Consider the following 16,495-nt stretch of genomic DNA (forward strand, 5'->3'; position numbering starts at 1 on the left):
GGTTCAAATATTGACTACTAAAGCTTTTTCTGTTATTAACCACAGTGTGGTAGAATATAATGTGGAATGTATGTATGTTGAATATAAATCACCGTTAAAAATGGAAACTGTTTCAAAATTTGATTTAAATGTATGACTTTGTCCGTTATAATTTGTTTGGTAAGTTAACGGATTTTTCGGAATTTTTTTTTTTTTTACTACTTTCACACCAAAAGTATTTTGAAGAATGAGGTGCTAGGTATTTTGAAAAGAGTTCAAAGAATTTTTTTTAGCATAAACCGTATACAAAGTTTAAATGTTTCTCAGATTTGAAATTAAAATTATGTACCTCATTTTACTTGAACAGCGATAAAACACCTTTTTTTTACTTTTTTTTCAATGAAAAATTTTAAAAATTTAAAAAATTAAAATTGTTTGTTATTTACTCGTACATATAAAGGGAACAGCAGTTTAAAACTTCTCTAAGGCTCTTATATGCAGAACTCAAAATCAATTTATTTGTATAGAAGTTATAACTTATGTTTAACAGCTTCTTTAAAAATTTGTTTACGTTTACAAAAGTTTTAGCCAAATTCAGTAGATAAGGCATAAGAGGTTAGAAGATTCGTGAAGCCAAAACTGGCATTCCCAAATTTTCAAAAAAAATTTACACCAAGAAATCTGAAAAATGAAAAATCGTCTAAAACACCCAAATTAGAAAGACGTACAAAGCCAATTTGCAATCGTTTGTTCACCTTTAGTTTTTAATATGTTGTAGGTATTGAATATCAAAAGTCTTTCAGAAACAAAAATATATTTTTTTTAGATTTTGGGGACTTTTGAATTTTTCAGAGCAAATTTGGTTTTAAAATATTTGATTCTTGATATGTGGCAAGAAATCGAGGTAAACAAACGATTAAAAATTGTTTTATACATGTGTTAGAGAAAAGTCTGTCTCGACATTTTAGACGAATTTTTATTTTTTAGACTTCCTATAAAAAATTATTTTTTTTCCGATTTTAATTTTTTTTTTTTTTGAACGGAAGACAAGCTAATTTTTTGGATTGACAAACATGGAGAAATTATGGAGGCACGAATTTGACACAATTCGGTTCAAAAATTTTGAGGTCGTAGTTCTGGTGTTTCAATTTTTAGAAACTTTTGTGAAAATTGGAATGTGTGTTTTTTTAAAGAAAACATGCATACAATTCCAAATAGACTAGCCTACAGAAGTGATTAAATGAAATGGAACCATTTTAAAGTAACATCTTGTTTGTAAATCTTCTATAAAAGACTGATTAACAAATGTATTACAAGGACATAAACTTCTACAGCTTTCTCCATTTTCCATGGAGAGAAAAAATACCGAATATTTTTAAAAGTTAGAATGTGAGTAGGCGCTATAAATAAACATTTGTCCTTGTCGCCTAAGACAAAGTCTCAATTTTAATAGCAGCAACTTTAATTGCATCTTTGTTGTATTGAAAGAAAAATGAATTATAACTGAGCTCATTTGAAACAAAAATTCTTTGACAAGCTTTTGGTTTTGACTCAAATGCCAACTGAAACTTTACTACCCTAGTTGTTTTTTTTTTGTACAGTTTTAAAAGTCTCTAAAACTAAAAAAAGAAGGTACTTATAAAAACAGTTTTACAAAAAATCGTTACTTACTGCAATTTTTGCTATTTGAACTAAGTTAACTTTTATCTGGTTGAAAGTCCAATAACATTTTATAAGTAATGGATTACGATGCTTGCATTCTATCTTAAACTTTCTTCAATAAACCATCATACGCCAATAAAACAAAAAGAAACTAGTTTCAAAATAATCCCTCTCTCTCTCTAAACTTCCAATATAATTGCCCAATTTCAAATCTAAAACAATTTGCTTCTTATAGCATTTCACTCCCGGGCTCGCTAATCAGCAACATTAAATTGGAAATATAATGATCTTTGTGAATAATAACTTCTCCTGACTTTGAAATCAACTTTAAAATGAGTCGAAGATATAAGTCGCGTAACATAAGTCTTAGTCAAACTCGCATACTCTTTGCCTCACTTGTTTCTATACAAATTGTAGTAGTTGTATGCGCACGGTACAGTTAAAGCCTAATTGAATTGAAGACAAGTTGGAAGATCACGCTCTTAAGTGGTGCTGTCGCGGTCCTATCATCTTAATCCATCTCAATTAAGGGGGATGATGGAAAAATTGAAGAAAAAAAAAATTGCACATCCAACAACGACGACGAAATTAAAATTAAATTTGAGATATTTATTTTTGCTACGCATTTTTTGCAATAACGACGAGACGATATCTACCCAGAAGTTACTTTTAGTTCGTAAAAAAATATATGACAAAACTTACTACGAAAAAAAACTAATATTTTTTGTTGTAAAATGATTGCGTTCACGAGAATAGATTTTAGTAAGTGACAAGGGCATGTTGATATTTTTGTCAACATAAAGAAACGAAGAGCAACAAAACGACGACGTGAATTTTATTTAAAAAAAATAAAAATAAAAATAATTTATTGTTTATTTTTTACATAACTTTTGTTTACTATTCTCGCCCTCACACATTAACTTGTTAAACAATATACAAAATAATTTATTATGAGATTTTCAAGTTAACATTAATTTTTAACAATTATAGGTGTAATAAATTATTTTACAGCTCATGTGGAGTGGCTGGAAAATATTGTGACAGAAAACTTACCAGTATCATTGACTGTTCCTTGGGTATTGTCATTATTATCTACGTCACTCCCATCTCCAACGGCTGTAAAAATAAAGAGATAAATAAAAAAAAAAATTAATTATTTCATTTTAATTAAATGGAAATTAATAAAATTGAAGTAAAAAAACAGGTTCTTTATGGTTAATGGATTTTGATAAGTTTATTGATAAGTTTATAATCAAAGTTTTGTCAATAGAAAAATTATCATCATGTGAACTGAACAGATGGGTTATTAAAGAAATGTCATTAAAGGTCTCTATAACCATTACTCCATTATAAAAAATGGATGTAAATATTATAAAAGCTGCTATTGCAAGGTAGGTTTCAAACAGAAGTAACTTCTTTTGAGTAAAATTGACACCAATAATTACGGCAACAGTTTTTGAAAAATGACTATACTGAAATGGCAAATAGGGCACCAGAAAGAAGCGTCTTAACGCTCTGATTCGGTGGACAATGAGCGGTTTTTTTAAGTTTAGTTCTGGATTTCTTATTAATTTTATGGGACAAGTGAACATTTTTAGGGAACAAGGAAATAAGGTGAATATCATTCTTTCATCATTTTCCATTAGAATGTGATTCTCGAAAAAAAAGATGAAGGGTCATAGCTCCACAGGCCAAAAGTGACTTTTGGCTCTCGTGATCCAGAACTCCATATTTTCAAAAAGTTTGTGGGTAAAAGGTACCTACTTAAGAAATATAAATTTTTAAACAATGAGGAAGAATTGGTAACTAAATTTTTAAAATTATTTCATGACTTTCGTTTTTAAAATATGAAATATGAAAGATTTTTTTTTTCCGAAAACTGATGCGAGGTTTGTTTTTAAAGTTTAGTGCCGGTTTGTTCACACTTGATTATCTTTTAATCAAGGCTTTTTCTATGGAATAATCCTTGGTTAAAAGATAATCGACTGTGAACAAACTGGCCCTTAGTGTAAGAAATTCCCTCGAAAATTTGGAAAACTACTTTATAAATTAATTTCTAAAATGAAATACACGTGTCAACTTTCAAAAAATTTTCAAAAATACCAATTTTATAATTTTTCAAAACTACTTTTGAAAGTTATTTTATAAAATTGGCTTTTGAAAATTTAATGAAGAAGATTCGGTCATAAACTGACGTGGGCTTCAGAGACAGCAAAAAAAAAATGAGTAGAGTTCAGCAGCATGGTGAATTTTGACCCTCCTAATTGGATCAAAAGTAGTGGGCAATCAAAAGGCTAAAAACCCACAGGAATTTTGTGTGACCTTTTGACCAAATTGGTTGGGTTGTAAGTCCATAATTGATTTGTGGACTTTTAACCTAGGTACCCATATGGGTCAATAAAATCAATTTTGGCCTGTGGACTTTTGACCTTCTGGCACCATTTGGCGAACCAAAAAAAAGTGAAGAAAAACGGAGAAAAAAAATTTTCAGCTAGAATTTTACCCAGTATTAGATTAACAGTCTTAATCAATCAGGTGTAGGGGGTTTTATGCTGTTCCAACATAAAGAAAAGTATTTGAAGAAACCTTAAACACTCTTCTCTTGGAGAGCAAATTGCAAATGTTCCAGCTGTGACATCAATAAATCACATTTATATGCAAAACAATCTTTTTTTATGTTAATTAGCTTCTTATAGTATGAGCTAAGTACCTACTCTGTCTTAAAACGATTTTTTTTTTCATCCCACCAGTGACGGCAAATAGACATCGACTGTTTTCAAAAATAAGTAATTTGACATATTTTTTAAGAGTTTAATTGATTAAAAATTCTACCCTTGGTATCATAAGATTCTATGTAGTAAGTAAATTGTGTAATTAAGAGCAGAATTTGAAAGGGAAGCAGTGAATTGGTTGTGCAAATGTCTTACCCGTGACGATGAAATACTCCAAAAATCAAGTTGAAGTGAAACAAAGAGCTTGTTAATTTTTCTATTAATTTGAGACAACATTTTGTAATAATAAGGTACATTTTGTATAAGGGTGGCTTGATTTTTCTTATATATTTTTTTCAGAGTAGTATATACATATCTCATGCAAAACAAACTCATAAGTCATAACTCATCACAATGAATCACTAAATTATTCAACCATATAGTTTAATTTTAATACGTTTCGCAATAGGTACATATTTTAATTTATTATGAATCACAATTTAAATTAACGCAAATTGAACTTATAGAAGTCATCATTTAAATACACTCTTGTCTATTCAAAGTGTATCTGAATCATATGAGAAATAAGAAACTTTAGACTTTATGAAAATTATTTAATCGTGATTGTAATAAGAGTGCAAACGCCTCAGGAGATATATGATACTTAAGTATGAGTAGTAACATTCTTCAGGTTAATTTTTTTTTTTTTAATAATTGAACAAAAATACTTAAGTAATTTATGTAAAAGAATTTTATAATTGCTTACAAACAATAGGAACTTTAAATTCACATCGGAAAGCAGAACTGCAGTGATAACTTTGAACCAATTTTTACAATTCAAACTTTTTCTATTATTCCTGAAATATATTAGGTACGGTATCAAAAAATATCGGAACCGTCACTTAGCCTTTGTAATAAATATTCTTCACTTTTTATTTCAATTTTCCATTATCTTAACGCCAAATTGATTAAATCTGAAGTACGACCATATTATATGGTTTTCAAACTAGGGAGACAAGTGGTTTTTTTGGAAGTATTACTTCAAAAGCAATTTATAGCAGTTCTTAGGTTAGACACATTTTTATTTTTTGTGTCAAAATCTTATCAGAAAAAAGTTTGAATTTTGTATGTCATAAAAATATAAAATTACTTAACTCTTAGTAACAAAATTATACTTGTAGTTCATTCATAGTAAATACTGACAAAATAATAAAGAAATAAACGAAAATGTTTAAAGATTAATTGATACAAAACAAAAAAATATATTTATGAACAAGAATTAAATAATATAATTAAAGAAAATGACCTTGCATTTCTTTTTTTAGAATTCAGATTGACTTAATCAATCTTCACAATTTTAGTTTTTTTTTTTTCATTTGCTTATTAAAAATCTTAAATTAAACTGAATGTAGGTATAAATAATTGCAGAACAAAATTGCATCAGCAACGTCAAAGAATGACAAGCAAAAAAAAAACTTGATTTAACAATACTCTTTCATTTTGAAACAAAATAATAAATTTATAAAGGAATAAAATAATAGGCAAGATAATGATATCGAACAGGGAATTTTGTTTGATAAGCCTGTCTTGTAAAATGTCTTCATAAAAATTACCTTGTTAGCAAATATAATATATGTCTGATAATATCTTCAACTCGTATTTAACTGACTGGACTTATTTGATATACGATAATACGATACCATAATAACTAGAAACAATTATAATTTATAAATAAAATTATAAATATTGAGTAATTAACAAATCAAATTATCAATAGTGCTGAATTAATTGAATCCAGTTTAAAGCAGTTTAAATTATATTCAGATCGTGGAAAATTTCATTTTGTGAATGAAAATAAATAAAATTTAATAAATAAACAACACGATTGAATTTCTAGTTATTTATGGATCTAAAGAGTGACTTGCTACATTTGTAACTGAAAGAAACTGAACCACTTGAATAAATTCTAAAATATATTTTTATTAAAGTGCTTAGTTGTTATTGCAATGCTAAAATAAAAAAAAAAATCCCCAAAAATAATTAGCCTTCCGTTTAAGGATTCACTATAGTACTATGATATGTAGACGGCAAGGGACTAACAAAAACAGTTCAAATGATGTAGGTGTGTGAAAACTATATTGTCCATCAAGCTTGACGATTCTGTAGAGGAAAACAGTGCCTCAAAACAGTTTTCAATAAACATCCCTAATTTTCGGGAGCAATGAAAATATAAAAAAAAAAACGTCAAACTAATTTTTTTACACCACGACTACCCCAAGCATTTTATTAATACCATACCATTCGCACACGAAGGAGGTACGCCGCAGTGGGCGGCATCGAATTACAAATAATTTTTGTTAAACAGATAAAAAAGTTTTTTTTATAACAAAACAAAATAAAGAAAAATGTGTGTAAGTACTAAATATATTTTTCATAGGTAAGGCCAAATAGTGAAAATTGTAGGGAGCATAGGATATTTTCCGAGACCTCCAAGGTACCAGGTCAAAAAATGTAGTTTCGATATAATTGCAAAAGAAAAAAAGTCGATCGCTCACAGAGCTTTGAAGAACTTTAAAAGCAAAAAACTTAAAAATCAATATAAAATTTGGTTTAAAGTTACGAAAAAATTCCTTTAAATGATTTTGACCTTCATACGAAGTATACCATTTGATTTCTTATATAACAAAAAATTTTGAAAATCGTTAAGGTCGAATTTAAAAAAAAGTTTTTTTTTCCATAAAATTTTTCAAAAAAAATTTTAATGAAAAATTTGGTATGCCATTAAAAAGTCACATGAAAACAAAATTTCAATTATATTTATTGGTTTGTTTCCAAAAAAATGATTTTTGAAAAAAAAAAATGAAAAAAGGTAAATACAAAAATAATTTTTTTGAATAATTTTATACCAAAGCCTTTTTTTAAAAAATTTTTTACTGAAACCGGTAGTATCACTGAGGAGAAAGTCAGACATGAAGTTAAAGTTTCTATGGCAAGTACCGTTAATAACGGTCCAAAACATATTTTTTTTTATGTGAAAAGTTTCATTTTGTTTGCATATTTTTTTTATATTTTTATTCAAAATCGTTAGAGACGTTTTTGAGAAATAAGCTTTTTAATTTTGGTCATATGGCAAGAACCGTTAATTGGTAGGATTAAAAGGGAAATAGTAAATTTATTGACCAAGTGCCCCACCTGTGACGATAGAATGGCCGATATAAAAAACTTATAAATCATAAATTTCTCTAAGAAAGATGATAACAAAGAAAAAACATGGTTTTATTTTTTTACTTGCGATATAGGTACTCTTATATCAAGTTATGCACTCGTAAAAACAAAGTTGAGATAACATTTTTCCATGAAATTACGATGATAGGGAATGCCAAAAAAGTGGGTCCCGGAAGTCCGTCTGTCTGTCTGTATACGAAGTTACAGCCTAAACGGATGAACCGAATGACATCAAACCTGGTATGTAGCTTTTTTTGGCGACTCTTCAGAGGGGTTTTTGGAATTAATTTTTGTTGGACCAAAAATAACAGTACCTGTCATAAATCGATTTTATTAAAGTTGAATTTGCTCGAAAATGGCTCCAACGATATTGTTAAAAAAAATTCAAAGGCAATTTTAAGACAAGGTCTATCTTTTAATGAATTTTTTTTTTTTGAAAATCATTAATAACGGTAGCTGCCATAGAACCGTTTTTTTTAATCCGATTTGCTCCGAAACTGCTTATACGATTTAAACGAAGTTTTAAGTAAGAAAGCATGTATATGATTTGTAGATAAGCCAAAAATAAAATTTTGAAAAAAATTATTTTTGGATTTTTAAAAAAAATTTGAAAAATTTTGTTTTGGAAAAATCAAATTTTCGAAAACGGGACATTGAATTTTTTTGAAATTTTGGTTTTAGATGTTGATTAGTGATTTCTACAAAATAGCATACCAATTTTATTTTAAAACTTTCTTTCCAAAAAATCATTTATAAAAAATTAGTTCTTTAAAAAACGGCTCTAACGATTTTGAATTTTTTTTTTTGAAAATACATCTTAATAAAACAAATGAAACTACATACTTGTTTTGGAGGGCAATTTAATTTCAGATTCTGTTTTATTATTTAAAAAACGATTTTTATGTTTTATTTTTATTTTTATATATGTACATACCTTCAATAATTATATTTACTAAATTTCTATATAAAAAGTCCTAAGCATTTTAGCAACTTGAACCCAAAGAGCAAGTTCGTGCGACCCAGTCGTGCATTTTATTTTCTGATCGTTTAGACTTTAGAAGACATCCATATTTGAAAAAAAATTAAACAGTCAAAAATATCAGTTTTTTTTTAATATATAGCTCATAAACTTAAAATGATATTTTTATACAAAGTTCTTAGATATTAAATAAACAGAAAAAAAAACAACAAAACCAAACAAAAAAAAATAACGTTTTTTTCCGAATTTATTACAAAATACTTTGTGCTCATATTATAAATTTAAATACTACCTGCAAAGAATGTTTTGCAGGGTTTTCAATAAGAGAGATGAGTCCAAATATCGCAACTTTCAAAAATTAGAAAAGAAAGGCATTAAGGTTTTTTTCCATAAAACTCCCAAACATTTTACACGATTTGTTCATTAATTGACGTTCTAAAAAAAAGTCGTCACTATGTTTTTTATAATAGCTTTCATTTCAAAACATATTTTTACAAATTCATTTAGAGTAAAAAAATGCTTCTCAAATGACTTAGTTGTCAAAGAAAAATTTTAGACAAAAGTAGAGGTTCCCTGACAACTTTTTTGATACGTGCAATCAGTTCAAAGAAATTTACGAATCTATTAATCAAACTTTAACAACTATATTTTCACACTCTGTTACATATTGTTCTTATGTTAATTTATTTATTCAAAAAATAATAAGATTTTTTTATCCCACGTTAATCACCTACAGATCAAGTACTTTTTAATAAATATTAAGAAAAACAAAAACAAAAAAAATTATAAAATTTATTTTTTCCCATTAAATTCTCGTTAACTTTTTCTCACATAACCTTTTTAACTTCATTATTTAACTATTTCATCTAAATATCTTATAATTATCTTGTAAATATATTCACATTATTTTTTTTTTATTTGATTGTTATCTTTTTATAAGAAAAATGATAAGTCAACCAAAACATGTTTTTCCGAACAATTAACACTAATTTCTCTCAACCCTATCAACGTTGTGTTGTTAAATTAATGGATTTAAATAAATATAAAACGTAACGTAGGTAAATGATATTATTTTACAAAAAAAAAAAAGACAAGAAAAAAAACTGGTAACATTTTCCAAAACGTCTTATGACCTAAGTAAAAATTGTTTGTTGCTAATCATTTTGGTATATATGTAAAATGTAATTCTTGTTTAACAATGTAAGTGTCAAAAAGTTAATTTAATAAAATTTTCAAACCAAAAAAAAAATAAATCTTCAAATTATACAATCAGGATATCACTTTTTGACAAAATAAAAAAAAATTAAACAAAATGGAGACAAAACAAAAAACAAAACAAAGTGTATTGACCGCAGATGAATTAATTGTGATTAAATTATTTGTTTAAACAAGAATTATAAAATATCCTTGAGAAAGTAAAAGAATTTTTTTTTTACTTTAAGGTGTGATTTTTTTTTATTTTCAAATTATTTTAATCACAAATGTATTTGAAGTGGTTGTTTCTTATAACTTTTATCACAATTTGTATCACAAAAATTAATTTTAACTTACCTCTGATGTAAACGATATCATTATTGGTCGCTGATGTGTTGTTAATGAAATTGTTATTATCTCCAGCGTGTAGTTTTTCCAAAACTACTCCGAGAGCTGCTTTTAATTTCATGATAATTTTGTTTTTATTTTTTTTTTTATTATTTTAACAAAGAACAAAAAATACAACTTTTATCACACAACAATCACAAGTTTACACTAAAAGTTATTTTGTTGAAGAAAAAAGATTTGTGACAAAGATTTTAATTTTTTTTTGAAACTTTAAATGTCATTCACAATGGTTGTTTGATATTACAGGTGGCATTTATTTCTCTTTGTGACGACATTTTCCGTTGGAACAGTAATTTAATAATCAATCTATCAATCATTTATCGTGTGTTGGGATTTTCTGTCTACTCGTTCATTCACATAACTTGTCGATATAAAAAGCACAAAACACTGTAACTCTTGTGGATAAGATAAACAAATAATAATAATTATTTTTTTCTTATACAAAAAAAAAATAAGCGTATCCCTATAGAACAAAATAGATAATGCGAAAAACTGATTTAACGGCTTTTATGTGATTAATCTTATCAGTTATCACAAAAATCACTTGAATTTTTTAAAAGAATAAAAAAAAAATGGTAGGTGTACGTGAAGCGGTATTGATGTTGAATTGACGTAAGGGTAGTTTGCAGTTAACAACCTATAAGTTAAGTACACTCTCGTAGGTTAGAAACAAACAAAAGTAAAAAACTAAAGATTATAAAGTACTGTGTTGGGTTGGTTTTTTATCAATTGAATTGCTTTGTGATATGTGTGATTGATTAGAGACATTGACAAGGACGAATGACTTTATGGGTTTCATAATTTTCTCCAAAAATTAATAATACGTACTCTGTACGAGTACGTACTTATGGAAGGAGAGATATCATTTTATGGTGAAACAAATTCCTTAGCAAAAATTGGACTTCATTTGTTTATATCAGTTTTAGTTCATTCAAAATGAAATGCATAAAAATATTTAGTTCATATGAAATGAAACAAGAATTCTTAAAAAGTGGTGTTTATAAAGGTCTACCACTATTGAAAATTTTATTTAATTAAAGAAAAAAAAAATGGAAGGAAGAATAATAAAGAACTAATCTGGTTTTAAATTGGTTTCAATTGTCTACTGAAAAATGTTTGCCCTAAATAAATTATTAACTTAACGATAATGTACATTTCTCAGTCATCGCTTTTTACTGCTGTGGCTTTTTTCAACCTTCCTACTGGAGGTCAAAATGTCTGGTTTTTATCATTCAACATAAATGGTATAAAAGGTATAAAATTACAATTCGCAAGGAAAAAAGGCCAAAAATCTTACTGATTGTATTGATAGCAACAAGAAGCTGTGATTTGATATTTATTGAGTTATTGGTAATATTACGCCAAAAACAAACCCAAGTCATCGAACTCTAGCCCTAACGCAAAAACGTCTAACAAGGGGAGGATAGGATCATTGCGATTCGATTCATTTTTGGTATACAGGTGTTGGTTATTTGACCAGTGCTAATCTGGTTTTCAGAAGGCAACAGTTGAAAAAATTATTAAGGATGGTGGCAAAATTTTGAATAAACGGTAAACTAAGGGGTTTAAATAAATTGCCAACAAACAAATTGGTTGAAAGATAATCCAGTCAAATAAGGGTTTAACCTCGGAATGAATGCTAATAGAAATTTTTTTTTTGCTCAATACCTTCGTTTTGGCATTCTATAATATACCTCAAAAGTCTAGAAAAATCTCATGTCCGCAAGTAACGATTTTGAAGGTCAAAGCGCGAAATGGAGATTTTCAAAATTAGCAATAATAGACAATGGTATTATATACACATATGATACATGACTTCGAATTTTTTTTTAATACTGATTCCAAAAAATCTAAAATCAAGGCAATCTAATGTCAAAAATAGTGTTTTTTACTATTTCCGTGAAAAAAAGATTTCCTTCCATAAAAAGTTAAACGCAAAAGTTGTAGATAATAAAAAGATCTACAACTTTAACTGCAATCATTTCTTATATTACCTCAACAGTAGTGAGAAAATTGCAAGAATACGGTTTATTAATATTTTTTTAAAATATTTTTTGAATTAAGAGCGTAGTTTTTCTACATAGTCTTCAATAATAATTAAAGATTTTATTCTAAAACACGGCATCCCAAACTTTTCAAAAAGCAAAAAAAAAAATATGTTTAGTAATTTTTTTGATTTAAAATAGTCTATTTTTTAAAAATTGACTTCGTCAAAAATTGAATTTAGCAAAAAAAAAAAAAACATTAAAATTAGGTAAAGAACATAAAAAAAGTGTAAACTAAGTTTTATTAAAATCCAACTATTGTTGTAAATTGTAAAAGATAAAAATAAGAACCAAAAAATCGTATTTTTATATTTTTCTCACTATTTTTGAGGTAGGTTACATATATAAGAAATGATTGAAGTAAAAGTTGTAGATCTTTACATTATCTACAATTTTAGCAGTTATATTTTATGTAAAGGAGGTCTTCTTTTCACAGAAATCGTAAAAAATATTATTTTTGACACAGACCCCACTTTTTTGCCCAACCACCCACTTCAACTTACTTGTTTTTGGGCAATTTATTTTTCCTTTTTCTTATACTATTTATCCTAAATGTTATTCCCAACATAATGCTAATAATTTTTTTTTTGTTTCTTCGCAAAATATTATTGCCACTGGACATAATAGGTCCAAGAGTATAACAGGTGCAAATATTAAGGCACAAGGACTAGCCGCAAATTGAATAAATCTAAATTTGTATCTGTTCATACATATATTCTATGTAACGTGAAAATGAATGAACCTGCGTTACATTAAAAATAGTTTCGTTTCTAAGAAAGAGGCCGTGCACTTTTTTCTAATTTCTGATTTTTTGCATTTTGCATTACAAAAAATCGTATTGCAAAAAAAAATAAAAAACAGATTGCGTTATTCAAAATTAAATGTATTACCTATTATTTTATTTTGAAAATTGTTCCAATTTTTTTACACGTACTTGGTCTTACTCAACCATTAATCAGAATGATAAAGCTTTTTATAGCATTCATAAAAGAATAATTTTATTTCAATTTTATCATTCATTTTAAAAGATACGTAACAAAGTTTTAAAAATTGTTGAAGCCGTTAAAAATTAAATTTAGATACAAAATTTCCAAAAATAAAAACAAAATTGAAAAAATTGTATAGATCCTTTTAGGAAAAAAAAATAACTTGAATATCTTACAAAATCCAAAATTGATACTTAAGAAAATTAAATTAAATTTTTAAATTAAGGTCACTTAAACCATATTGTAGGTACAACAGATAAAATTGTTTGCGAGAATGTCAGAAATAAAAAAAAAAAAACGATTGTTATAAAAATATTAAGGTTCAAAAAATATTGTGCATGTAGGTACCTATTTTCATTTCAAAAGTTTTTTTTTTCATTTTCTTAAAATTATTTTTTTTTTCGTATACGAAAAGTACCATTAATTTGTATCCCAAAACAAAAATTCAGTATTAAAACAAAGTTGTTGGTTTGGTTATGAATCCTAAATTACAAGTTTAAAATATCATTTTCGGTCCAATATTAATATTAAGTTATGATATGACACATAAATTAACCCAAAATCATCATTTAATTTCCGGTCCAGTTAAGTCAAAACTAAGACACTCCAAAATACCTTTAACAAATTTACAGTCCTTTTGTAAATTGAAATATTAAATGCTTCATTTTAATTTTCGTTTATATCTTTTACAAAGAATCTTAAATCAATTAAATCCTAAGATCAATTAAAAGTGTATTTAAATACAAAAACAAGCTATCATAGGTATAAGTAAAAAAAAAGTTAAATGAATATATTGAATGAAAAATAATTAATATAATTTTTAATTAAACTTAACCAACCTTAGCAAAAAAAAAAGTTTTATTATTTTAATAGCGGAAGCATTAAACTTTTATGACTATGACTGTGTGAGAATGAAAAAAACAAAAAGCTGAGAATTTATCAAAACGAAATTGATAAACAACTTCAAACAAACAAAAAAAAAACAAAAAATCAGAACAAAATCAACCTCAATTTTCACACGTTACGTAGAGCTAAGATAGCAAATAGCATGAGTAGTAACAAAGTCTAAATAACACCTAGACTACAACTTATCATTTTAAGATCATCTACAGTTGATTTTTTTTTTAATGATAATCTTCAAAATGTGTTGTTTTACAACACATAATTTTTTTTTTTATTTTTTATAATTGGGTGCAGAAAATACTTAAATACATAAATTCTTTAGGTCGCACGCATTTGGCCTGAACATAGTTAGGTTTATAGAATTTATATTAATTGTATAGAATTTATTAATTAGTGGTTGGAAGACAGTTGTTGGAGTCACGAAGGGTTTGATGGGTAAATTGCATGTTCCAGTTTTTATAACTGGGAAAGAAACGGTGTTTTGTTTGTTTTACAAGAATCTTTGCATGGTAACAGTTTTTGTAAAGACTTTTTACGACTTTTTAAAAATCAGAAAAAGCCTTAATTTATGATTATAACCTTTGAAAATGTCACACGTTTGAAATTAAAAAAAAAGAGGACATTGATCCCTGATGTCAGACAAATGCTTTCATAGAAATCTCATGTTCTCAAAAATTTCTTAAGAATTATTTTAAGTACCACAACTCAATAAAAAAACAAAAACAAACAAACACGATCCATGTAAAAAAATGTTTTTATGTTTTGTTGTTAAATATTTTGAGGACAAAATTCACGTCACTATAAAATGTTTCTGAAAATTTTTAAAATTTACATTCTTAATAGATAAAAAAAGAAAAAAAAATCATAAATTTTTATATTTTCAAACTTGATCGCGTTCGAGGTGATTGCGTGGGAAGGAACACAATGTTTTGTATACAAATTAAAAATACATTTAAAAAATTCTATAGGAACATCAATCTTATTAAGCAAAATAAATCATTAAACCAATAAATAACTCAAAAAAGATTTTCTTCAATTTTGTTTCTTTCTTCACTTTATCGGAATAAAAGATGAGTGAATTTGTTAACAAAGGTCAAAATAAATAAAGTTAACGTTTTCTGATTAAAAATCAAACAAGTTTTTTAGTTGTTATTAGAAAAAAAAAAAACTAGATAATATTTAGGATATACTCGTAACAACAACTATAAACATTTATGAGGAGAAAAAAAAATATTTCGCACCAAATAAATAAATAATTTTTATTATCACATGATGAAACGAGTCAATCATTCATCACAGATTTAGATAAACTTTATTTAATTATTTCATATCAAAGTTGTAATTTTTATATTTTTTTTATATTTTTCTATTCCAGTTTAACACACGCGTAGATTTTAGGATCGAGTAGGTATGTTATTTAGTTTGTTATTTGCCCTTATCGGAGTAATTAGGGAAATATTTTCTTATAACTTTGAAATAAATAATTAATTTATTGAAATGCAATTTTAATTGGGATTATGGTATTATATGGTAAACCTTTTAAGGCAAATGTAATAAAAACTAGTTTTGCAAGTTTTTTTGATTCAAGTAATTAACCTTGTTTTGATACATTTCATTCAAAAACAACAAATGTTACAAAGTTGCATTTCACAGGAATTTAGAGAGTTTTTTATAGGAGAAATGGAATTTGAAATCGTGGGAATATAAAAAACAAATATGTGAAAACAAAAGTTAGAAATATGCATTATTAAGGAGAAATATAAATTCTTTATTTAAAAATCATTATTCTGTTCTTTTTTTTTTATTAATTGAACTACGAATAAGTAATTAATTTGCAGTTAATTTTGTGGTAGACCACCACCGACCGTTTGTTATTCAATAGTTAAGTGTTAATTATGGGTTACTACTTTAGTTGGAATTTGTTGAAAATTCCTCTTCTTTTAAACGATGTCATCAAAACAATTACAAATTGAGTATTTGAAGCTTCAGACTTTGTGTCTCGTTTGTGGTTTGTATATGAATCATTTACCATATTAAATTATACCTATTATTTGAATAAATGAACTTTCTTGCAGTTTTGTTTTTATCTGTCAATTAATATTTCCTTTTAAAATTTGTGTATATGCGCAAACAAAATTTTTAAGAAAACGACTCCAAAAATTAAAAAAAAAATATAATATAAAAATGAATGAAAAATGAAATTACATACTTGCTTTGCAAGTTAAAATAATTTAAAAAGATGTTTTCGAAGCTAATTTTACAATATTTTTTTAAGTTTTTTATTAAATATTTTATCAAATTAAATTAAAAGCTTTGTTAAAATTTACATAAAGAGCCTAAAAATTCTAAGCAATCCTTTTCCTTTGTGAGTACGTGTAGACCAATCAATCAAAAACATTAAAA

The 16,495-nt window shown here is 26.4% G+C and overlaps 1 protein-coding gene across 4 annotated transcripts in view; it reads right to left on the minus strand.

Moving 5' to 3' along the window:
• Nucleotides 1-16,495, minus strand: part of LOC129914520 (RGS domain-containing serine/threonine-protein kinase A) — a 275,189-nt gene that overhangs the window by 114,522 nt on the left and 144,172 nt on the right. For 2 of the 4 annotated variants that reach the window (XM_055993816.1, XM_055993819.1), the window contains exon 3: nt 2,695-2,757. In XM_055993816.1, the coding sequence (XP_055849791.1) occupies nt 2,695-2,757 (63 nt within the window). Of the gene's footprint in view, nt 1-2,694; nt 2,758-10,107; nt 10,278-16,495 lie in introns of those variants that run through there. The other 2 variants (XM_055993815.1, XM_055993817.1) reach the window with 2 other exon arrangements.

This window comes from Episyrphus balteatus, chromosome 3, assembly GCF_945859705.1.
Source record: "Episyrphus balteatus chromosome 3, idEpiBalt1.1, whole genome shotgun sequence".
Classification (NCBI taxonomy): domain Eukaryota; kingdom Metazoa; phylum Arthropoda; class Insecta; order Diptera; family Syrphidae; genus Episyrphus; species Episyrphus balteatus.